Below are 25,069 nucleotides of genomic sequence, written 5' to 3'. Positions count from 1 at the left end.
AATCTATGTAAAGAAGAGACTGTTTCTAAATCATCTAAAACATATCTTCGCAATTTTCGCAATTACATTACATTACAGTCATTTAGCACTGAACGAAAATGATCCAATAATATCGACCATACCATTTTCTTGGTCGGGGTCTAATAAACTTATCATAGTAATTATTAGTAGATGTGTAATACCTAAACACTATTACATAGACTCTGCATCAGAATATTAGTTTAAGAATATTGCTGTGTGACCACACCTGGGGAAACAAACTTGTAGAGGATCTCCCGGTTCAGTTTGTCTTCATTGGCCAGGGCATATGACGTCATGGCAACAGCATATGGGTTGACTAGGCTGGGCAGACGCCTTTCCAGATAGGCCACTGCTTTGTCTATACTCCCTGGCAGACTCTGGATGAAAAAACAAAAGACAGGAAGGAGAAAGGAGAATGATAAGAGAACAGTAGGATAACAGTAATCCATCCATTTTAAATATCCAATTCTGTAACATTTGATCCTGGGACATTAGCTGTCCACCCTCTAACCCTCTCCTGTGTCTTATGCGCTAAACTGAGTCGCCCTCAGTTACAGTTACTATTTGAGTGTGGATTTAATGTGCCATGGAAATGCCAAACCAAGTTTGAAAGAATCATTTTAGCACAATTGAACATTCGATACACCCCTGAACAGCATTTGAGATTTTTGTTTAACAACTTTAATGTCTAGACTCCACAGGTCTGTCTACCTGCTGAAGGAGCTTTGTGGTGACACAAGGGCAAAGATATAAGGAATGGATTAAACAGTGTTTATTCGCTTACGGCTGTTTATTGTTTTTAGTGAACTCCAGCAACCCCAGCAAACATGTATGTATATTAGAACGAAAAAAGTCTGATTGAACATTTTTCCTTACCATACGTATAATGCAAGGACTAACTAGCTCTACAATACAATATAGTGTCATTTTAACCAACTCACAGAGGTAAGTTTTGGCCATTTAGGTTTCAATTACAGTTGACCAAATCTGCAAAGAGAAATCTGAAGAGCCCTTAAAAAGTATTTTTGTCATTATACAAAACTGCATGTGCTGAGCAACAGTAACTAAGAGAGGCGGGACTTTGCAAAGGCTGAGCTGCTACATCATCAGAAAGCGTTGTTTCTTCCGTAACTAGTCTAGAATCTGAAAGATTAAGAAATAAACACAGTGAAGGGTAAAGAAAAAGCATCGTATAGAGATGAGGTACTCACATTAACAGTGGCGGCACATAGTGTGCGTGACTCCTGCATGGCAATGAGGCAGAAGGCCGTCATGGAGGCATCTGAATCTGCGCCGCGAACATCACCCTACACATGTACGGACACAAACATGTTGATTTATGGAAGGTTCTAGCAGAAAGAATTGATGATAATTGAATCAGTTCACGCACATTCATCTCTCCGTGGATCAATTTTCCAACTTCTGTAAACTCGCCATCAGGTTTCTGTGTTCTGAGAATCAGAAACTTAATAGCTTTACAGATGTCATTTCTTTGCACCACCACCAGACTGTTGGCCATGGCGAACACCTTGGCAACATAGGCTGTCAGCCTTAGAGAGGAGAGGAGACGTTTAGTTTCTTTTATTTGCACATGAAATACACCATCATCACAGAGAGAGACTTTTAAGTAAAAGGAGGATGTGGAAACATTCGTACGTATGACTTCTTGGATATTTGAAAACCTCACCAGGTGCTACTTGCGTAGTGGGCCCACACAGCAAAAGACCCATCACCTTTACGGAAAGCGAGCTGGTTCCGGTAGCCTGGACACAAACAAGAACGCACAACCAGTTTGAGGAGTCCTGGTACATTTTCCTCCTGTGATAATTGCATCTTTTAAATGATTCTGCTGGCATAAGTTTCTGTTCGTAGTTCAACTTATATTGTCTGTGTATTGCATTCAGACCATTAATACTAATTGTCTATAGCGTGGGTCTGTGGGGCAGGGAAAGCATGCACTGCTGTCTGCCATACTGTTTTCTTTTTATTTATACCACTTATTCAACGTAAGAAACTTAAAAATCCCACACATGGGAGCATCAATAAGACTCCTGGTATCTGTGCCAATACCTACCGGTCTTGATGTGTGTGAGGGCTTCATCACGTTTCTGAAAGCCCACAGTTTCCCACTGGTTGGTTTTGTCCAAATAAGTTGCTGCAATGACCGGTAGGGTCATGACTATCATGTTCTGCTCTCCACAGCCCCCGGGCTGTTTGATCAGACTACCCATAGAGTTTCCACTAACGGCGTTCTCCACCAGTGTGGAAACTTGTTCTCTCCCTGCAGAAACACACAGAAACAGAAAAGAAACTAAATGTTACAGATCAACACAAAGAAACATCTAAAGAAACATGCAAAGGTCCCCCACATCCAGTGAGGTGATCATTTCTCACTAAGAACAATGCCAATCAACACCAGTTCATTTTACAGGCACTATATAACATAACGTACCCAAATATAACATTACATCTCACCTGTCACAGAGATCTGTGTGCTAGTAGGTGTGTCTGGAACCAAATCTTTCTTAGGAATTCCACTGTTGAGAGTTTCTTCTTGTTTACCGTCTGAAGGGGAAAACAGTGGGCAAGTTGGAGGATCAATTTGCAAGTGATAAAAACACAATATCACCAAATCACTATATAATGTATCCGTTTTTGGGTAAACTCACCTTCACCTTTATTCGAGGGGTCAAGAATTATAATCTGAGGAGATTTGACGAGTACACCTGCAGGCTGGAAAAACAACAGTTAGGACAAACATTACGACTCAAAACTATGTTTTAGTAGTCTGCTGGTGTATAACAAAAAACAATATGGCTTGCTTGTTAAAATGTTCTCTTCATTTTGAAAAGGCTGATAGAGTACACATATGCATCAAGGTTAAGCCTCTGATAAAGTGTGTTTCCCTATGCTGACTTTAACATGGGAGATTGCTGTTTCTCTCACCACCACCCGCAGCATCTTCATGATTCCATCATTGAGCGACGAATCTCTCACAGCTGCTTTGACCTCAATGCGGAGTTGTCCTTCTTTCATGGGAATAATAACGAATGGCACGGATCGTGTAGTTTGAGGCCCAATTTTGACCTCCTGACGATACTTCCCACGTTTAGAGGCTGAACTGCACACATGCTCTTCCTCGATCAGATCCACGCGCACCTTGAAAACAGGGCAAAGATGGAGAAAGAGAATGAAGTGTGTGCAGCTGATGATCAAAGATGAAGACCCCCATTGAGTGGATAATGGGAACAATAGTAAAAGTCAGTTTTATTTTTGGTCACCTACCAATGATGCATCCCTAAATTTAATTTTTTTAATGCTTTTTATTGTTACCCATGGGACCAACCACCATTCATCCAAGATTTTGCCACTCTTTGTATGTCAGTCCTATATTTACCGTTGTTTTTGCACTTTTGTTTGAAATGGCTTAGAGAAATATATCTTGGTCACATTGGCTGTGGCATGAAACACCAGAGCAGAGGAACTCAGACTTACGGTGGCTTCATCGGGGCTGTAGTTGTGGAGGATGGCCTTAACTTCCAGCTGCTCTCCACGGACAGCAGAGTACGGCAGCTTAAGATCAATGAAGAATTCCTTCCGGACGATTACCTCTAATGGCTCGCCAACACAGATTCCTTTAAGATGAGAGGGATGAAAAAAAGGGAAAAAAGTGATGAATGAGAAAAAAGGCAGAGACAGAAATGTGTGAGGGATTGGAGAGGTTAAAAGATTGAAGTCACTGAATCCTCACCGTGAGTTTTTGACAGACTAATTCCAGTGAACTGCCAGGTTGTGATCGAGTCTTGCAAAGGAACATTTTCGTGAACGTTGTCGTGTCACTGAAACAAAGAAAAGTGTTAACACGCTGAGAGCTAAAGGGTAGCTTGAAATCATAGTGGTGTCAGAGTGAAGTAATCAGTATATTTTGCGTGTGCATATTTCAGTTGACTCACCAGTTAGGTGTTTGTGGAGGACAAGCAGGTAGTTTGATGTCGGACCACAGCCAACTCTCAGGGAACTTGGTGCGAGAAACAATTTCATTGCTGTCCATGTAACTGTTGTCATCCTCCTCACCTGAAGTGTCATTGATAAAGTTACTATTTTTATTCTTTATGACCATGAATAGTAGCCACTCAGAGCTTCAACCCATCCCCATGTGCCCGTCTCTTACTGCGAGCCAGTCGGAGGCTATCCTCCTTCCTGTCAGCTCGCTGGGTTTCCATCTCCTTGCAGCAGTGCAGGAACGCCGTGACACAAGCTTCACCGTCACTGATGTACTCGCTGCGCCTCTCACACGTGTATGAGAGGAGGGTTTCCCTCATGGCATCCAAACAACAGTCACGCTGCAGCTGTTCTTTATATTGACTCACTGGGAAGAAAGAGGGTTGTGGAGGAGAGACAGAAGTGAGAAGATACAGACCACCAAGAAGAATTGGGAAATGGAAAGGCAAATTAAAAATATTAGTTGTGCTTCTTTAATAAACATGCCCTCATAAATTAGATCGTTGATTTGAAGAAGAAAAATCAAATAATTAAAATGGGACAAGGAGGGTAAAAAACTGACAAGAAGGGAGGCCATTTTAACAAATAAACTCAATAAAGTATGAAATAAAAACAGTTTCAGCTCACTTTTATCTGTCTACTAATACATAGCATGGCAAAGACGAGAACTGTGGATGTCAACGGGACAAGCTGTCCAATGACAAACATTGTAAAACCAGAGTGACTGAAGATGACTAATGGATATTTGTTTATTGGGTAGTTTAGAGCTTTGGTTCTTACATAAGCTGGTCGTGACGTCCATGATAGTAACGTCTCGTTTCCTCCTGCTGAGGGCCGGACATTTCAATTCTGGAAACACAGGAAAGATTTTATCTTTAAAAGGTTTGACCTAGACTTGATTTGTGCATTGTATAAACGATTTGTTATAATAAAATACTTGAGGCACATTTTCTAAAACCCATTTTCTAACAGAAGGGAGGGACCATGATTCCCTTATGTAGCTACACAATAGTTCAAATGGAAATACCTTAAAGCTCCAGTTCAACCAAAAACATGTCATCTAATTTAAGTCAGGTAGTATTTGGCAGATAGTTTTGGTTATATTTGCCCAGAGTTTAAGATATCAGTTTAGATTCTGGCTCTTTATTTATGTCGCTCGCACCTTTTAATAATTAAAAAACTACACAGCCACAACTGATTTAAGAAACTGGGACTCTGAAAAACTATTGACATGTCAAAATACTGAAAAAGGTGAGCAAGAAATATAATGTAATTTCAGTTTTCAGGGGGTGTTCTTCTACTGTCCACTAGATACTTACTCCTAAAAAAACACTGGAATTATGGCGATGAATAAAGGACTATGTGCCCATTGATACAATGTATAAACCTAAAGAGGGGGTTGTATGTTCAGGGAGGGGGAGAGTAAAGTAGTGTCACCTTGTCTGTAGGGAGTCCCAGAAGCCGTGCTGGACTCAAACAGCAGCCCAGCATCGTAAAACACACTCATACTGTCCTTCCCTCCACCTGGTGTGCAGCCTGTGTCGTGCTTCTCTACGATGTCCCACACCTGAGCAGGTCGAGGTCATTCCCACACACACAAATACAAAAAACAAGACATAAGGTGACAGTATGCAAGTTAAACAAACAAATCATAAACTCACGTGTCGGATCTCATATGTACACACGAACTCATGCAATGTATTTGCTGCAGGATATCATCATTTTAATTTAACAAACTTGAAAGCTAACATGTGTGTCATTTTCTTTATACATGGCTTTTTAAATTAAACCCCTTTTCCAGAGATAAATGTGAAATAAAGAAATTGCCTTTTTCTGGGTGAGACGGTGCTTGTTGTTTAGGACGTAGACGCCTTTGTCAACGGCCACCAGTCCCACCGTGGCCTCTGGATCTCCTGTGACCTTCAGACCAAACATCTTGTGGGGCTCATAGGACGTCTTGGAACTTGATGATTCAAGCCTCAGCTGAATGTGAACGGGAGGTCAATGATTGAGACATGCAGTTCTGTAATTTGCTAAAGCAGTTTCATTCATAAAAAATAAGTCTGAGGAATTACAAATAACTTTGTCAGCTTGTGCGAGAGTGTTTTTTGTCCGCCCACTTGAATTCTACCAGTGTTGCGTGTCTCACCGAGCCCATGCAGGAGTCCTTGACGTCCACCCAAACAGAGTCTGACACCACTTCATTGCCGTTTGTGTGGTAGTAGGCTATGATGCGGAACGATGGCAGCATTTCTTTGGTAATGGGAACGTTCAGGGAAATCAGAACATGACCGCTTACCCGGTGACGGTCATTGCTCACTATCTGACCTCTGCTCAAGATCTAGGGACGCAGGTTTGAACATCAGCACTTATCAGACAGGAGTGTATAGTCTACAGGAGTAATATATGTGCACACATGCTTCGGTGTAAAACATCTCTCACCAGGTATGTGATGTCACTGTTACTACTTTCCTGCCGGTTGAGAAGAAGGTTGATTTTCAGGTTGTCTCCTAGTTCCAGCTCAGCTGTATCCACACCTGTAAATGTGACATGTTGAGATAAAACACCAAAGAGATGGAGTACGTGGTGCACACTTTTCCACTGCTACCTCCTCTTTTGTATCATCTGATGTTATTTCAGGACACCCCTCACCTATGTGGATGTAGTTATTGCTTTTTGTTGTATATGGGAGAGCTACCATGGTGGCTGATGCCTGTCTTTCATCGCTGATATCAGGATTCTTGGTCCTTGCCTGAAATTAAAGACACACAAAGGAAGGCATACACACACAGATATAAATAATATTTGAAGAGTGCCAAGTCTCTCCTATCTCCACCTATCTTAGCTCACTGATTTCACGTCAAAAATATTTTCCAACGAAAACTGAGATTTATAAAATGGGTAAAAGATGTCAGAGACTCACAGTGATTTGCAAACTTGTGTTCCATGTAAATGTATTGATGGTAAGCCTTGCCAGGCCATTGGCTGCAGTGACGCCTTTCACCGGGCCTGGATCCACCACCACTCTCAAGCCTTGTGCCGGACTGTCGTCAGGATTCGTAACTTCAACCTGTTGATAGAAACTGCTGAATCAGAAAAACAACTAACTGCCTCATAGAAAAACAGCTTTTTAAAGGTCAAACTCATGTTATTAGATAAGTATCATGACTAAGTTTACGGTGACCCTAACTGTTGATAGACAAAATTATTTTTTCTGTTTGTCAAAATCTTCCTTAACATCATTATATAAATCCATGACAAACACTGATCTAATCAATAACAGTTTTGAAGACAGCATTATGCAGCATATGACTAGCACATTTACAATATACTGCCCGCTGTGTTTTCTATGTTTTCACCTCCCCGCCGAGAGAAACTATGACATTGGCAACCGAGAACTTCTAGCAGTGAAGCTGGCCCTGGAGGAGTGGCGTCACTGGTTGGAGGGGACCAAACTCCCATTCCTGGTTTGGACCCACCACAAAAACCTTCAGTACATCCGCACAGCCAGGAGACTAAATTCAAGGCAAGGTGGTCGCCATTCTTCACACGGTTCCATTTCACTCTCTCCTATCGCCCCAGGTCCCGCAATGTCAAGCTGGATGCCATTTCCTACACGGGGAGGAGGAACCTACCTCTGGCTCCTCTTCCATCCTTCCTGACTCCTGCCAAGTCGCTGTCCTCACCTGGGGGATTACCTGCCACCCGGGCATCCAAAGGACCCAGGATGTTCTTTGGCAGCGCTTCTGGTGGTCCTCGCTCAATGAGGACACCCAGGATTTTATCAATGCCTGCCCAGTCTGCAATCAACACAAGCCTTCTCACCAGGTTCCGGCCGGTCTCCTGCAACCTCTCCCAGTGCCTCATCGTCCGGGGTAACACATCTCCCTGGACTTTGTCACTGGGCTACCACCATCTGAAGGCCACACCGCCATCCTGACTGTTGCTGACAGATTTAGCAAGCTGGCCCATTTTATTCCTCTGCCCAAACTCCCGTCTGCTAAGGAGACGGCAGAACTCATCTCCCTGCACATCTTCCGCCTGCATGGGATTCTAGTCGACGTAGTCTTCGACCGAGGTCCTCAGTTCATCTCAATCTTCTGGAGGGAATCTGCACTCTGCTGCGGGCCACTGTCAGTCTGTCTTCTGGTTTTCACGCCCAATCCAACGGCCAGACGGAAAGGAAGAACGAGGAGATGGAAATGGCTCCCCCAGAATCCTGCCTCCTGGTCCCGCCAACTGATGTGGGTGGAATATGCTCACAACACCCTGACCAACTCCGCCACAGGCCTGTCACCCTTCCAGTGCGCTTATGGGTTCCAGCCTCCTCTGTTTCCCGCGTTGGAGAAAGAGGTTTCCTGCCCTTCAGTCCAGACCTTCATCCACCGCTGCCGCCAGACCTGGACGAAGGCCTGAGCAACCCTGCTCCGATCTGCCGACCGCTACGCAACTGCGGCTAACCCAGTGTATTTGACTTCTGGAGGGATACTGAACTACTTGATTCTGCTAGAATAGACTAAGTATATTGTTCTTACTTTTATAAGTTGCTCTTAGCTGTACCTAGGCTGCTTAAGTATTAGTATTTTTTCTGTTTTTGTTGGTCAGGAACTGTTTTGAGAGGTGTGGTTTGGTTTCAATAGGTCAATTGCCCTGGTAAGTGCTAGGGGGAGTGGCTTACACTGAGCAATCAGTAGGTAGGTCCTTAACCACTGCTGGTGGCTGGAAGCGTCAGGCAAACGAAGGCTAGGGCGAACAAAGGCAACAGGGCGACTTCTTCAAGCAATGACTTCTTGAGCATGTACTTGCGGGTTAGTAATTTGTTTTTATTGACTACCATGTGTTTGCATCCTATTTCTGTCTGTTCCTCTGTCCGGTGGTCACGTACACAGTGGGTCACTCCTAGGTGCCGTGACCCCACTAATCTCATCTATCCTACTCTCTCAGCTCATGGTGAGCAGGTGGTGTCAGGGGGCTTTGGAATTGCCAGTCGGCAGTACCAAAAGCTGAGTTCATCTCAGGCTACGCATCCTTGCTCTCCCTCAACTTTCTTGCTCTAACTGAGACCTGGATCACACCAGAAAACACTACCACACCCGCAGCTCTGTCAGATGTGTTCTCTTTCTCTCACACTCCCAGAGCTGCGAGGCGAGGTGGTGGCACTGGCCTGCTAATTTCCCCCAAATGGAAATACTCTCTGTTCCACAGTTCTCTCCGTCCTCTTTCGAATTTCATGCTGTTACTGTCACTTATGCAGTCAAGCTCACCATTGCTGTTGTGTATCGCCCACCAGGCCCCCTTGGTGAGTTCCTGGAGGAGCTTGACACACTAGTCTCGCACTTCCATGACGATGGCTCCGCACTCTTCATGCTCGGCGACTTCAACATCCAGACTGATAAGTTAGAACCTCTGCTTTCCTTCCTCTCCTCATTTGACCTTTACCACTCCTCTTCTCCTCCTACCCACAAGGCCGGCAACCAGCTGGATCTTATCTTCACTAGACACTGTTCTACTGCTAACCTCTCTGTCACTCCCCTCCAGCTCTCGGACCACTATTTCATGTCCTACTCTTTCTCCCTCTCCTCTCCCCCTTACTTCCTCCACCTACCCACATGGTTTCTACCCATAGTCATCTCCGCTCCCTCTCCCCCGCTGATCTTTCCTCTTCCATTACCTCTGCCCTCCCTGACCCTGAATCCTTCTCTCTCCTATCCCTCGATACTGCTACTGATCTTCTCCTCTCCACCCTTTCCTCCTCTCTGGACAACCTCTGTCCCTTCACCTCCAGACCTGCACGGCCAACTCCTCCTGCCCCATGGCTGTCGGACTCAGTGCGTACTGATAGACGGAGCTTAAGAGTGGCTGAGCGTAAATGGAGAAAAGGCAAACTCCCGGAGGACCTTCTTAACTTCCAATCTCTCCTTTACACTTTTTCCTCCTCTCTAGCTACTGCTAAAGCGGCTTTCTTCCGCTCTAAAATCCTAACCTCTGCTTCCAATCCTAAAAACTCTTCAAAACTTTCTCTTCACTCCTCCAACCCCCACCCCCTCCTCCTACTTCCTCCCTTCTCCCTGACGATTTCGCCAACTTCTTTGACAAGAAGGTAAACGACATCAGATCCTCCTTCTCTCAGTGCCCCTCTCCCTGTCCACCCTCCCCCTCTCTACCCTCTCCAGCTCTTCCCCCTCAGCACCCCCTTCCGTCTCCACACCCCATCTTACCCTATCTTGCTCCCCTCTCCCCTAACGAGGTCCTCGACCTTGTTACATCTAACCGCCCCCCACCACGTGCTCCCTTGACCCGATCCCCTCCCCTCTTCTTCAGTCTATTGCGACTGAACTCCTTCCTTTCCTCACCCACCTCATCAACACATCTCTTGTTTCGGGATGCTTTCCCTCGGCTTTCAAGACTGCCAGAGTCACCCCCTTCTGAAGAAACCATCACTTGACCCCTCTGATGTCAAGAACTTCAGACCGGTTTCTCTTCTACCCTTTTTATCCAAAACACTTGAACGTGCTGTCTTTAACCAACTGTCTTCCTACCTCCATCAGAACAACCTCTTGGACCCCCACCAGTCCGGGTTCAAGGTGGGTCACTCGACAGAGACAGCCCTCCTTGCGGGGACAGAGTCGCTTCACGCCGCGAGAGTGAACTCTCTCTCCTCTGTTCTGATTCTCCTGGACCTGTCTGCGGCTTTTGACACGGTGAACCACCAGATCCTCCTCTCCACCCTCGAGGGGATGGGCGTCTCAGGCTCTGCACTCTCCCTGTTCGCATCCTACCTGACAGGTCGATCCTACCAGGTGACATGGAGGGGGCCGTGTCGGAACCACGCATGCTGACTACTGGGGTTCCACAAGGTTCAGTTCTGGGCCCCCTTCCCTTCTCGCTCTAAACAACATCTCTGGGTTCTGTTATTCGCTCGCATGACTTCTCTTACTATTGCTATCCCGATGACACCCAGCTGGTTTTTTCATTTCCCCCGGTGACACCCAAGTGGAGGCACGCATTGCTGGGTGCTTGGCTGACATCTCGAAGTGGATGGCGACACACCACCTGAAGCTTAACCTGGACAAAACCGAGCTACTGTTCCTCGCGGGGAAGGGCTGCCCGCACCGAGACCTGTCCATCACCATTGATGATACCGTGGTGATGCCAACTTGGACTGCGAGGAATCTGGGTGTGACCCTGGACGACCAACTGTCGTTCTCAGCAAACATTGCATCGGTCACACGCTCCTGCAGATTCCTCCTCTACAACATCAGGAGGATTCGCCCCTTCCTCACTGACGAGACGCCGCAGGTGCTCATCCAGGCTCTTGTCATCTCCCGCCTGGACTACTGCAACTCACTACTTGCCGGAGCCCCGGCATCGGCCATCAGACCTCTGGAGCTTGTCCAGAAAGCTGCAGCTCGTCTGGTGTTCAATCGCCCCAAGTTCTCCCACACAACTTCCCTTCTCCGTTCTCTACACTGGCTCCCTGTAAGAGCTCGCATCCAGTTTAAGACTCTGGTGCTAGCCTACAGGGCAGTGAAAGGAACAGCCCCTTCCTATCTCCAGGCCATGGTCAAGCACTACACCCCCGCCCGACCACTTCGCTCTGCTGCCTCGGGCGACTGGTTGCCCCGTCGCTCAGAGGTCCCTGCGGCCGATCGACCCGGTCACAGCTTTTTTCTGTCCTGGCCCCACAGTGGTGGAATGAACTCCCCACTGACGTCAGGACAGCAGAGTCGCTGCCCATCTTTCGGCGCAGGCTGAAAACTCACCTCTTCAAGAAGTACTACCCTGAGCCTTCCTCGTAGCACTTATTACATTCGTATTAGTTTGTTGCACTTATTGTATTCGTATCAGTTCATTGCACTTATTGTATTCGTATTAGTTTGTTGCACTTATTGTATTCGTATTAGTTTGCTTCTGCACTATACTTTTGCTCGGGTTTATGCTTTTAGATGCTTATTGAAGAAAGGAGATGCACTTATGACTTCTGGTGACTAGTAGTTCTCTTGAATACCTATGTTGAATACACTTATTGTAAGTCGCTTTGGATAAAAGCATCTGCCAAATGACTGTAATGTAATGTAATGTAATGTAACCCACACTGCACCCCAGCCCCCATCTACCAAGAGGGCCAGAGGGTGTGGTTGTCGACCCCGGACCTACCCTTGCAGGTAGAGTCCAAGAAACTGGGTCCAAAATTTATCGGGCCCTTCGAGATCGAGAGGGTCATCAATCCGGCAGCAGTGAGACTCCAGCTCCCCAGATCCATGCGCATCCACCCCACGTTCCATGTATCCAAGATCAAACCTGTCCGGGAGAGTCCTTTGGTGCCGGCTGCCCCTCCTCCTCCGCCCCCTCGCCTTATCGAAGGAGGTCCGGTCTACTCAATTCATCATCTGCTCCGCTCCCACTGCTGGGGCCAAGATCTTCAGTACCTGGTCGACTGGGAAGGATACAGTCCGGAGGAGAGGCAATGGGTCCCGGCTCGTAACATCTTCGACCCTCGACTCATTGCCGACCATAACCAACACCCGGACCAGCTGTCAAGGACCAAGACGCCTGCTAGGTGTTCCCGGCAGGCGTCTTGGTCCTTGAAGGCTGCTCCTTGTTTGGACAATGAGGGTCTTTCCTACGGTTCCTGACGGCTTGGGTTTCCACCGAGCGGATTTCTCCACTTGAGTTAATCAGAGACTGTTCGCCTGTTGTGTTTTCTGTCTGGAATAAAGCTTCGTTCAACTTCTGGGTCCATTTTTTGTATGTAGCCCAGAAGTCCCAAGCAATAAGACATACATATGCTGTCAGTTCATGTAAATGCAAATAGGTACTTTACCGCAACATCGAAGGACATTCCTGGTTTGAAGTATTTGGGTGTTTTCCTGAAGTGGATGGTGTAAGGTGATTTGACTATCTGGATGTTTCTCAACTCTGCCTCCACCATTTCACTACCTGTGTGTTGATGAAGAAACACAAACACATTCACACACAAACTGATTAAAAGAGTAAAAATGTATCTTGATATCTTTGTTTTCTATCCTCCCCTCGTTCTTGTTTGGGGATAATCAGACACTTATAATCGTGGTAGTTAGCTGGTAGTTACTTTGATCAAACACACTGAAAAGGCACAAATAAACAGTTTCTCTATCTTACCGCTGTCCGTCAGCACACTGACAGCTACAAATATGGAGGTCCCCTCCAGTTCATCGATGTTCGGGTAAGACTTCGTGATGTGTTCTCTCTTCAGTGTGACCTTTCCAGTACCTCTGTCAATCTAATGGGACATTCTCAAATAGGGTTTAGTGGTACAGTCATTAAACAGCCTGGTTTCATTCTTAACATCCTAAATAAATAATATCTGTAGAAAGACATGTCACAATTTAGCTGAAATAATGGCAATGACATTTCTAGATACTTTTCATGTTTAAGAGTCTTGAAAACATGAAAAAATACGGCAAAAGTGTAAGAATGTTCTCACCTGCACTCTCTGAAGAGAGCTCGGGAAGCTTTTCTTTTGACCATCTTGCATAACCCCAAATACCACATAGGCGGTCCCATCCACCTCTTGACCAAACAGATACCTAAAAAACCACAAGACAGGGCCACATTAAAACCCACAATGAAGCAAAACAGAAAAAAATAAACAAACACAAAAAAACAAAAGCCCCAACACAACCTCTTAATAACTCCCTTTATTTGTCCTCCTGTATCAATCTACCAGTCAAACCTGGTCTCTCAAGCCACAAAACAAAAACCTTCACATACACAGCTCTGATGTCGACGGTGAACTCTTCACTGTCCACGTAGAAGGAACTCCTAGGTGTCAGTTTGACCTCAAAACTGGGCAGCACTGCAATATGGAAAACATTTGATTGTTTTGCTAATCAGGTTAAAAAAATAGTGAATGCGAATGTTTATATAGGTTTAAAATTGAAGTGCAGGTAATGAAGCACCCACCGTATTCTTTGACCTCGAACTCTGCAGAATAGCTCTGCTGTGGGTTGCTTTGGAACTTTGTCACCACCTTCCACAGTCCGGGACTACACACACACACACACACACACACACACACACACACACACACACACACACACACATATATATACAACATTAAAATAATCATTTAGAGACTGAAAGTGACACAGGGACAGACTTTGATTGCGTTATGATAAATATATATATTTATACCCTACACAAAAGAGCTGCCGCACAGAACTTGACATTTATACTACTGCCCTGACGTTTACAAGAAAAGGTTTTTAGTTTTCAGGTTGGCTTTGCATTATATAGAAAGGGTGCAGTACTTGTATTTTATGCCTTTTTATGCTGATTAGTTTTATTTCCGACCATTGACAATTTATATTTAGCCTTTAAAAGATAAACTGAGCTACAGTTTAAAAGAATAGTTTAACATTTTGCTGGAGAGTTAAATAAGATTATAAATAGTCTTGTGTCTATCAGTGGTAGCAATCTTCAAATCTTAATAACCCCATGCTTCTTGCTTTATTACATTCTGTGTAATGAGAAATTTAAAGGCGGCTTTACTACACATGATTTCCAGAGTAGCACTAGATTTTCTATTTAAAAGCAAAGATGGCAGCTGCTGCTACTCTGCTTGCTAAGCTAGTTTATATTTAAGCAGGTCTAGTTTATCTCAGCTGTTTGCCTTGCCTGGTTAAAAACACCACTTAAAAACAAAATGTATGAAAATACAATGTGAAAAATGTTATTTTCATAAGCTACTAACCTGACAATTTCAGCAAGTTGGAAATCTCCAGAGTGCATCCCTGCTTCCAAAGATACTGGATCAAGTGGTAAAATGATGTTTTCAGGGGTCTAAAAACAAACAATTTGCAATCACCATTAACAGAGAGCCGTGGTAAATTACAAATTAATTCAGTAAATCCATGCCATATTTTATGTATGTCTTTTGTCTACAATACTCCATCCTTGTCAACGTACATTTTGACTATAGACTGTATGATATTGACACTTTGACACTATTTCTAATATGCGTTTGTCTCCCACTGAAGGAAAAGGCTTTCTTTAATGCGCAACTCCACCACTAGTGGAAGATGTGCATTTATTTCAGTTACAGCTGTTCAAATTATATCACATTCAGTTATTTTCTTTAGATAAATCACAATACCACAATCTCGATGGAAATAGAAGCATCAGTTTGGATGTCATCATTCCTCTCTACCGGCTCCATACGAGGCGTCACTGCAAACATCCTGTAATGAACTGACAGAGAGAGAAAGAGGTTAATTCTGCTGCTGAGGGTTGAAGGAGGTTAATCTATTTTGGGTCATGTGACTGTTTAACATATTTTTTGAAAAGAAAGGTTCATTAACTTCACTGTAATTTACAGTTGAATCATTAAATCTGGGAGAAAAAAAGCTACTTGAAGACATTGTTACAGAAGTAGGTGTGTTTTTGCTCTTTTGTAGATTTGAACTCACCTTTGCTGTTGGGGGTGTAGAGGGTCTTATCAGTCTGTATGAAGATGTACCCGGACTGAAAGGACACTAAGACCACTTTCTCCAGCAGTCGGTCAGGAAACTCAGCTTGCAGGTACACATACTGCTTCATGCTGGCATCCTTACTGAAGTCTCCAGCAGGGATCTGAAACCAGTATGAAGAGACACAAGTAGGGCACCAGTAGCATTGTGGGGTTGCCTAAATCACGTACATTTCAGGATTAATTTATAGATTATTTGTGACCATGTTAGAAAATGAAGCCAAGTAACAGTGACAGATTATTACATATACAGTGACAGTATTTCATTTACCGTTATTTTCCCAAGCTGCTGAAATTGATTTTCATCGTTAAGCGTCACAGATATGGTTGCCAGCTTTTTGGTTTTGGTTGGATGGTTCATCACGTTGATGTTCACATTGATGTCTGCTCCAGAGCAGTCTTGACACTCAACAAAGATATTTTCTGCTGTTCCTACACGCAGCAAGTTGGGGGCAGACAACACCTTGCTGCAGAGCAGCGGAGAGAGGGGAAGATATCGATTATATCATAATAATATTATGTAGTCATTGTGTTGTAAATCCACATTCTGTTAAGGATATGCATGCACGCTCACAGGACCGAACACATGACCTCACACACGCTTACGTCTGGTGGAGATAATAAAGGAAGGTTGACACTGTTTTAACACAATTAGAGGTTTGACTATTTGTCCAGAGGTTTTGAGATTGGATCTGTCGGAGAAGTGGTTCCCAACCTTTCATGTGTACGACCCCCAGCTTGTAACCCCTCAACACAGGTTTTGGCCTAACTGAGAGCAGTGAGATTTTTCTGTCTTTTATGAGGGGAATCTTTTCATTATTTCACAAGAAGAAAAGGAAAGAAGTCAGAAAAAACAACATGGTTTTGTGTAACAGAAATGTTTTTCATCTCCTTACTCCTCAGGTTTATCTTGGTTCCAAAGCCTCAGGATGAGAAGCACTTCTTTAGAGGCTGTGAGTTAAAGTTTCAATTCACCCAAATCAACAAGATAAACAAATCTATTTGCCCAGATGAGGATCATGACTGCATGGACTTCACCCACAATTAGTGATCTATTGATTACTTTGATGAAGATCCAGCAGTGGACCAACAGAACATTTCATCATGGCTTTAGACTTTTGCTCTGTCTGGCATAAGGAATCGTTCTGCAAACTCTGAACCAACTTCAGGACCAACGGACTTGCCCTTGTGTGAAAGTCCACATTACTTTGTGACACAAACAGCAAACTGGACTGCAGCTCCTCATTAAGTAAGACACAAGTCAATCTAATATTTGTACATACACTTTTTAAAATTGAATTTAAATCCAGATATCATTATTGCTCCCATTTTATTTCAAGTACCAACTAATATTGATTTGTTGGTACTGCTGGACCATCTCCTCCATGCCCAAACAGGTAGGTCTGTGTTCATCAGTTTGACACTCTGCATCTGTGGGCCAATACTCAATCCAGGTCCTCTCTCTGAGTATATACTGATACCTGAGGAGAGCAAAAAGAAAAAGCATTGGTCCTTTATGTGAACAGTTCACTGTAACATGCTGGAACGTAACATGACAAAGCCTCCTCCCTCCTTATGTACATTTAATCCCTCTGTCAATAGCAACAGTTACACATTAACAAGAGTACAAGAAAGGCTCACTTGATTTAGTAATAGAAAGCAGTGAAACATTTAAACACACACACCACACACATTCACACAAAGAACAAACTTACGACTGGTCTTGGTCATCTCTGTGAATATCTTTGGATGCGCCCATGATAAGGTATGTATTGTCTGTTCTCAGATCTAAAGGCTCCCTGCAGTGCGGAGGACTGAGGAATATGCGCTGTTTATTCAGAGGACCCACGTCGGAGTTTCCTGTAATTAAAATATAAGAGAACATAGAAAAGGTAAGGATTGAATGCATTGCTAAAGGTGCAATACAACACATTAGTGATGTATTCTCACATATTACCATCGCCACAGTGGAAGCATGTTTCATGAAATAGTTGGACATACGCTTATTCGAGTTCTTGCAGTTATTTAGATAGATACCTCCATTGATACCACTCTCATGACTTTACAGCAAATGTGCAGACGACTGCTGGCTAACTTAGCTTAGCATTAAAGACTGGAAACAGTTAGCCTGGCTCTGTACAAAGGTAACAAAATCCATCTACTAGCAAATCTGCAACCTCACTGCTAGATGCAGCCAGATCCCACAAACTGACCCATTAAAGAGGGTGTACTGGACCAACCAGTAACTTCCTGGAGTGTCCTCTTGTTACCTGGCAATGGGAGCTCATTTGGCTGACTGCTACAAACATGTGAGTGGAACCAGTCTTCTCATCAAACCCTCTGCCAAAGAGCAAATATGCACATGTCCCAAAATGAGAAATACCCACCTTCTTTGATGACTTCCAATACCCGCACTGTGTAAACATCCATAGGCAAACCTTCTGTAAACTCTTCCAGTCTCACTTTGTACACTGAGGACAGACAAGTTGCAGATTGTTAGCGGAATGCTTACTTGCTAATCTCTTTCTCACACCAACACACATTCTTTTGTATAAAAGTGCTGTATAAAAGCAGTCACGCTCACTTACCAAAATCTATTTTATTGTTCACCTCAGTCTCACAGACCTTAGCTGTGCGCTGATCGTTGGTGACTTTGTCCTTCTTCTGCATACTGCAGTTCTCTGGAAACACACAATGCATTAAGTAAAAACATGACTGATGACCTTATAAAATAAGCACATGTGGATGTGAGAGGAAGAATTGATGGGTGAAGCTTTACCTAAATTACAATTTAAGTAATTATTCAGCTAGACTGAGGTCTGATCCTACAGGTGCTTGTTGCCTCTGACAAAAGTTCTAATGATTATGTAACAATCTGGTGATTTACTGTAAACTGTAAAGTGTTCATTTTGGAAGCTATTTTTATATTTAGTTTCATTAAGCATTCACATGGAATCAGTCAGACCGTAGACGCAGACACACGCAATCTAGATGGCACTGGAAAAACAAACCAACAGTCATACCCAATATGTTGCCATGGTGATGGAATAAAATATATTAAATCAAAGTATTTAATGTCAAAAAATTTGTGTCGCTATAAAATGCAACTTTCTCTTCATATCCTATTGAAAACTTAAAGAACTTTGTCCTTCTGTGAGGGAGCTACAAAACATCTGATTGTAAATTCCCTCGTAAATGATGTCAAAAAGTTTAAATGTTTTATGTTTGGACGGCAATGATGTCTGCCGTTACCGTGACGGTATTCTCTGGTGGCCTCACCTAATTTAACTCTCCTGCTCTCGTCCACTAAAATGATATCCGGTTTGTCGTCACCTTATCGTGTTGGCGGGGGTTTGTGTGCCCCAGTGATCCTGAGAGCTGTGTTGTCGTGGGAAATAGCTCCTGGTAGGGTCTCTCAAGGGAAAGTGCTCTCGGGGAGGGGTCAGACTAAGAGCGATTCACAAAACCTCTATGAATCGGACGATGCAAGGTTGTGGCACATCGCCCGGAAAAGGGAAACCGGGGCACCCTCCTGGAGCCAGACCTGGGAGGGAGCTCGCCGTCGAGCGTCTGGTGGCCGGGCCTTGGGACATGGAAAAAGCTACATCGTGCCGCCACCCTGTGGGCCCACCACCCGCAGGGATTGGCATTGGGGTCGGGTGCAGTGTGAGCTGGGGCGGGAACCTGGGCGTGCTGACCCCGGCATCACAGACTAGCTCTAGGGACGTGGAATGTCACCTCTCTGGTGGGGAAGGAACCGGAGTTAGTGCGGGAGGTGGAGCAGTACCAACTAGATATACAGTGGGTACGGAAAGTATTCAGACCCCTTTAAATTTTTCACCCTTTGTTTCATTGCAGCCATTTGCTAAAAAAAATTTCCCATTAATGTACACTCAGCAACCCATCTTGACAGAAAAAAACAGAAATGTAGAAATTTTTGCAAATTTATTAAAAAAGAAAGTATTCAGACCCTTTGCTCAGTATTGAGTAGAAGCACCCTTTTGAGCTAGTACAGCCATGAGTCTTCTTGGGAATGATGCAACAAGTTTCTCACACCTGGATTTGGGGATCCTCTGCCATTCTTCCTTGCAGATCCTCTCCAGTTCTGTCAGGTTGGATGGTGAACGTTGGTGGACAGCCATTTTCAGGTCTCTCCAGAGATGCTCAATTGGGTTTAGGTCAGGGCTCTGGCTGGGCCAGTCAAGAATGGTCACAGACTTGTTCCGAAGCCACTCCTTTGTTATTTTAGCTGTGTGCTTCGGGTCATTGTCTTGTTGGAAGGTGAACCTTCGGCCCAGTCTGAGGTCCTGAGCACTCTGGAGGAGGTTTTCTTCCAGGATATCTCTGTACTTGGCCGCATTCATCTTTCCTTCAATTGCAACCAGTCGTCCTGTCCCTGCAGCTGAAAAACACCCCCATAGCATGATGCTGCCACCACCATGTTTCACTGTTGGGATTGTATTGGGCAGGTGATGAGCAGTGCCTGGTTTTCTCCACACATACCGCTTAGAATTAACGCCAAAAGTTCAATCTTGGTCTCATCAGACCAGAGAATCTTATTTCTCATAGTTTGGGAGTCCTCCATGTGTTTTTTGGCAAACTCTATGCGGGCTTTCATATGTCTTGCACTGAGGAGAGGCTTCCGTCGGGCCACTCTGCCATAAAGCCCCGACTGGTGGAGGGCTGCAGTGATAGTTGACTTTGTGGAACTTTCTCCCATCTCCCTACTGCATCTCTGGAGCTCAGCCACAGTGATCTTTGGGTTCTTCTTTCCCTCTCTCACCAAGGCTCTTCTCCCACGATTGCTCAGTTTGGCTGGACGGCCAGGTCTAGGAAGAGTTCTGGTCATCCCATACTTCTTCCATTTAAGGATTATGGAGGCCACTGTGCTCTTAGGAACCTTGAGTGCTGCAGAAATTCTTTTGTAACCTTGGCCAGATCTGTGCCTTGCAACAATTCTGTCTCTGAGCTCCTTGGGCAGTTCCTTCGACCTCATGATTCTCATTTGTTCTGACATGCACTGTGAGCTGTAAGGTCTTATATAGACAGGTGTGTGCCTTTCCTAATCAAGTCCAATCAGTTTAATTAAACACAGCTGGACTCCAATGAAGGAGTAGAACCATCTCAAGGAGGATCAGAAGAAATGGACAGCTGTGTCACAGCAAAGGGTCTGAATACTTATGACCATGTGATATTTCAGTTTTTCTTTTTTAATAAATTTGCAAAAATTTCTACATTTCTGTTTTTTTCTGTCAAGATGTGTTGCTGAGTGTACATTAATGCGAAAAAAAAAATGAACTTTTTCGATTTTAGCAAATGGCTGCAATGAAACAAAAAGTGAAAAGTTTAAAGGGGTCTGAATACTTTCCGTACCCACTGTAGTTGGGCTCACCTCCACGCATAGCACTGGTTCTGGAACCAAACTCCTGGAGAGGGGCTGGACTATTTCCTTTTCCGGAGTTGCCCAGGGTGAGACGATCAGGTGGCTGGGGAGGCTGCCGGACAGACCCAAACATGTAGTGAGGGTGAACCGGGAACGTCTGGCTGAGGATCCTGTCCGCAAGGTCTTCAACTCCCACCTCCGGAATAATTTCTCGTGCATCCCGGGGAGGCTGGGGACATGGAATCCGAGTGGGCCATCCTCCATTGTGGAAGCTGCTGCTAGAAGTTGTGGTCGGAAGGCGATCGGTGCCTGTTGTGGCGGCAATCCGAGAACCCGCTGGTGGACACCAGCGGTGAAGGAGGCCGTCAAGCTGAAGAAGGAGGCCTTTCGGGCTTGGCTGGCCCAGGGGTCTCCTGAATCAGCAGGCAGGTACCGGTTGGCCAGAAGGGCTGCAGCTACGGCAGTTGCTGAGGCAAAAACCCGGGTGTGGGAGGAGTTCGGCGAGGCCATGGAGAAGGACTTTCGAACGGCCTCAAGGAAGTTCTGGCAAACCGTGAGACGACTCAGAAAGGGGAAACAGGGCTTTTCTCAGGCTGTTCTCAGCAGGGGGGAGAACTGCAGACCCGGACTGGGGATATTGTCGAGCGGTGGAAAGAACACTTTGAGGAACTCCTGAACCCGACCAACACGTCCTCTGTAGAAGAGGCAGAGTCTGAAGACTCAGGGAAGACTCGTCCATATGCCTGGCGGAGGTCGTTGAGGTAGTTAAAAAGCTCTTCAGCGGCAAAGCGCCAGGAGTGGATGAGATTCGACCGGAGATGCTAAAGGCTCTGGACATTGTTGGGCTGTCTTGGTTGACACGTCTTTTCACTGTTGCGTGGAAGTCGGGTACAGTGCCTGTGGAGTGGCAGACCGGTTGGTGGTTCCCATTTTCAAAAGGGGGACCGGAGAGTGTGCTCCAATTATAGGGGCATCACACTGCTCAGCCTCCCGGGAAAGTTTACTCCAGGGTGCTGGAAAGGAGGCTCCGTACGATTGTCGAACCTCGGATTCAGGAGGAGCAATGCGGATTCCGTCCTGGACGTGGAACAGTGGACCAGCTCTTTACCCTTGCAGGTCTGTTGGAGGGGGCATGGGAGTTTGCTCATCCAGTCTACATGTGTTTTGTGGCCTTGGAGAAGGCCTTCGAGAGCTGTTTTCGGATACTCGGCACAAAGTCGAGCTTGTTCCCAGTGCGTGTTGGCCTCCGCCAGGGCTGCCCATTGTCACCAATCCTGTTTGTGATTTTCATGCACAGGATTTCAAGGCGCAGCCGGGGGAGGAGAGTTTCCGGTATGGGGACCTCAGAATCACATCCCTGCTTTTTGCAGATGATGTGGTTCTGTTGGCTTCTTCAGAACGTGACCTTCAGCACGCACTGGGGCGGTTCACAGTCGAGTGTGAAGCGGTCGGGATGAAGCCATGGTTCTCTTCCGGAAAATAGTGGATTGCACCCTCTGGGTTGGGAGTGAGTCACTGCCCCAAGCGAGGGAGTTTAAGTATCTCGGGATCTTATTCAAGAGTGAGGGTAAAATTGAACGGGAGATGGACAGGCGGTTCGGTGCAGCGTCAGCAGTGATGCGGGCGTTGTACCGGACCGTTGTGGTGAAGAAGGAGCTGAGCTGTAAGGCAAAGCTCTCGATTTACCAGTCCATCTACGTTCCAACCCTCACCTATGGTCATGAGCTTTGGGTAGTGACCGAAAAATGAGATTGCTAATACAAGCAGCCGAAATGAGCTTCCTTCGTAGGGTGGCTGGGCTCAGCCTTAGAGATAGGGTGAGGAGCTCAGACATCTGGAGGGAGCTCGAAGTAGAGCCGCTTCTCCTTCGCATCGAAAGGGGCCAGCTGAGGTGGTTCGGGCATCTGATCAGGATGCCCCCTGGACGCCTCCCTTTAGAGGTTTTCCAGGCACGTCCAACTGGTAAGAGGCCCCGGGGTAGACCCAGAACACGCTGGAGGGATTATATATCTCGTCTGGCCTGGGAATGCCTCGGGGTCCCCCAGGAGGAGCTGGAAAGTGTTGCTGGGGAGAAGGACGTCTGGAGGACCCTCCTTAGCTTGCTGCCCCCGCGACCCGGGGCAGCAAGCTAAGCGAATGAAATGGATGGATGGATGGATGGTTTGTCGTCTTCCGTCTGCCTGATTGCATCTGAATGCAGCATTTGTCTTAGTCTTAAGATGAAAATGCTTATTTGTTTTAATCACCTTCGAGGCCTTTTCATCCATAGTTTTAGTCGACGACAACTTTAAATGTTTTTGTCTAGTTGAAGTAGATGAAATGTAATTTCATTTTAGTCAACTTTAAGTCAAAAAAAAATTTCTCTCTTAAATATTACAGCTATTTCTTATATTTTTGTTCTTAGTGAGAAATGATCACCTCACTGGACGTGGGGACCTTTGCATGTTTCTTTAGATGTTTCTTTGTGTTGATTTGTAACATTTAGTTTATTTTCTGTTTCTGTGTGTTTATGCAGGGAGAGAACAAGTGTCTACACTGGTGGATAACGCCGTTAGTGGAAACTCTAAGGGTAGCCCAGGGGCTGTGGAGAGCAGAACATGATAAGCATGACCCTACCGGTCATTGCAGCAACTTATTTGGACAAAACCAGTTTTTGCACATAAGATAAGATTTTATCTTAGCATTATCCGATCGAATGACTGAGAATGCAACTCAGTGGAGTCCCCCACCAGGCCCATTATGGAAGCCAATGCCCAACTCCCAACATGCAACATTCTGTGTGTGTGTGTGTGTTGTGTGTGTGTCTAAAACAGAGAGAGTAGTTTTACATCATCCTGTTTACCTTCAGCACATGTGCATTCTTCATTTCTACAGAGCCGTGTTAGTTGTCCATCTTTCCTCTCTGGATGGTAGAATTTCACACAATTTGTTTCTGAAATGGAAAAGAAAGATATTAGAAAAGGACTCTGTGGCAGCTGCAGTATGTCATCGACTGCTTATCCACAGTGTTGTCTTCTCTGACATCTATTGGCAGCAAAGTACATGGAAGCATCATATGTTTCTAAGTGACTCTGAGACTCACGGTCATAGTATTCATAGACAGACACAGTAGCTGGTTGAAGGACGCCCACTTTCATCGTCTGATGGACCCTAAAACTGATCTCCTCAGGTCGTGTGTGAGAAACCTGTGGACAAAGGTAAGATGGAGATAAACAAACAAAGGATGACACAGAGAGAAAAATGATAAAAGGCAAGAAACAGTGATGTCTTACCTTGTCCAGGTAGATGATGAGTGAGCCTCTTTCGGACAGGACTGTGTTCATCTCATATTTCGCAATGGTGCGAGCACGTCCTTTGTTCAACTACACACACACACACACACACACACACACACACACACACACACACACACACACACACACACACACACACACGCACACGCACGCACACACACACGCACACACAGTCAGACAACTTTCTTAACCATAAAAAACAACTTGTTTCTCCTTATAATCACAACTTGTGAACTGTATGTGGGTATACATGCATCCGTCAGTTCTTACTAGGTCCAGGTCATTTGTGTTAACAGTGAAGCCAGTTAGCAAGAAAATATCCAAGATTGACATGGATGCATCGGTGTCCTTGTCCTTATACCTGCACCAAGGATAGACAGAATAATGAAATAACGGCATAAAGAGAAAGAATTATGTTCATTATGTTAGAAAATGTTTTATGTATAGCCATGTTACTGCAACACTGGTCAGTATGACATCTTTATTGTACTCACAAAACATCTATTTTCAGCTTGTATATCTTCTCTTCCTCATTCATTTTCTCTGCAAGATAAAAAGTAATTGAGTATTTTGTTTTTCATGAGGTCGGGATCTTGGCAGAAACAAACTGATGTAAAGACAACAAATGAACAGAAAGAGAGGGAGTGCACCACATTACCTGGGATGAGCTGCACAGACATGTTAAACTTCTGACAGTCACTCTCCTTTTCTTTAGGCAGAGCGTAATACAGCGACACCATCTGTCACATGGATAAAAGTGCCTCGTTAAATGTGATAAACTAATAGAAATGTGTCTTGAAAATAAAGAGTTAAAAATGTATTTGGTCTCATCTGAGATTCAAATAGGACAATTCAACAATC

The 25,069-nt window shown here is 45.0% G+C and overlaps 1 protein-coding gene across 1 annotated transcript in view; it reads right to left on the bottom strand.

Annotated features, from left to right (window-relative positions):
* LOC129116349 (complement C3-like) overlaps positions 1-24,963 on the bottom strand; it is a 30,610-nt gene extending 5,647 nt beyond the window's left edge. The window contains 39 exon segments of the mRNA XM_054627274.1: positions 248-398; positions 1,233-1,328; positions 1,412-1,571; positions 1,709-1,784; positions 2,096-2,302; positions 2,497-2,586; positions 2,691-2,754; positions 2,968-3,180; positions 3,517-3,656; positions 3,773-3,844; positions 3,847-3,860; positions 3,975-4,095; positions 4,193-4,390; positions 4,804-4,872; positions 5,461-5,590; positions 5,851-6,006; positions 6,173-6,364; positions 6,466-6,560; positions 6,676-6,775; positions 6,947-7,093; positions 12,848-12,963; positions 13,165-13,285; positions 13,490-13,592; positions 13,777-13,861; positions 13,969-14,051; positions 14,759-14,847; positions 15,161-15,255; positions 15,474-15,636; positions 15,804-15,999; positions 16,876-17,013; positions 17,248-17,392; positions 17,920-18,003; positions 18,121-18,213; positions 23,758-23,847; positions 23,998-24,100; positions 24,188-24,277; positions 24,479-24,569; positions 24,703-24,751; positions 24,867-24,963. Of these exon segments, the coding sequence (XP_054483249.1) occupies positions 248-398; positions 1,233-1,328; positions 1,412-1,571; positions 1,709-1,784; positions 2,096-2,302; positions 2,497-2,586; positions 2,691-2,754; positions 2,968-3,180; positions 3,517-3,656; positions 3,773-3,844; positions 3,847-3,860; positions 3,975-4,095; positions 4,193-4,390; positions 4,804-4,872; positions 5,461-5,590; positions 5,851-6,006; positions 6,173-6,364; positions 6,466-6,560; positions 6,676-6,775; positions 6,947-7,093; positions 12,848-12,963; positions 13,165-13,285; positions 13,490-13,592; positions 13,777-13,861; positions 13,969-14,051; positions 14,759-14,847; positions 15,161-15,255; positions 15,474-15,636; positions 15,804-15,999; positions 16,876-17,013; positions 17,248-17,392; positions 17,920-18,003; positions 18,121-18,213; positions 23,758-23,847; positions 23,998-24,100; positions 24,188-24,277; positions 24,479-24,569; positions 24,703-24,751; positions 24,867-24,948 (4,507 nt within the window). The 5' untranslated portion in view covers positions 24,949-24,963.
* Between the last annotated feature and the right edge of the window lie 106 nt (positions 24,964-25,069).

The sequence above is a fragment of the Anoplopoma fimbria genome, unplaced genomic scaffold (assembly GCF_027596085.1).
Source record: "Anoplopoma fimbria isolate UVic2021 breed Golden Eagle Sablefish unplaced genomic scaffold, Afim_UVic_2022 Un_contig_8362_pilon_pilon, whole genome shotgun sequence".
Lineage (NCBI taxonomy): Eukaryota > Metazoa > Chordata > Actinopteri > Perciformes > Anoplopomatidae > Anoplopoma > Anoplopoma fimbria.
Note: the sequence above shows the minus strand (reverse complement) of the source record. Positions and strands in the feature narration are given on the sequence as shown.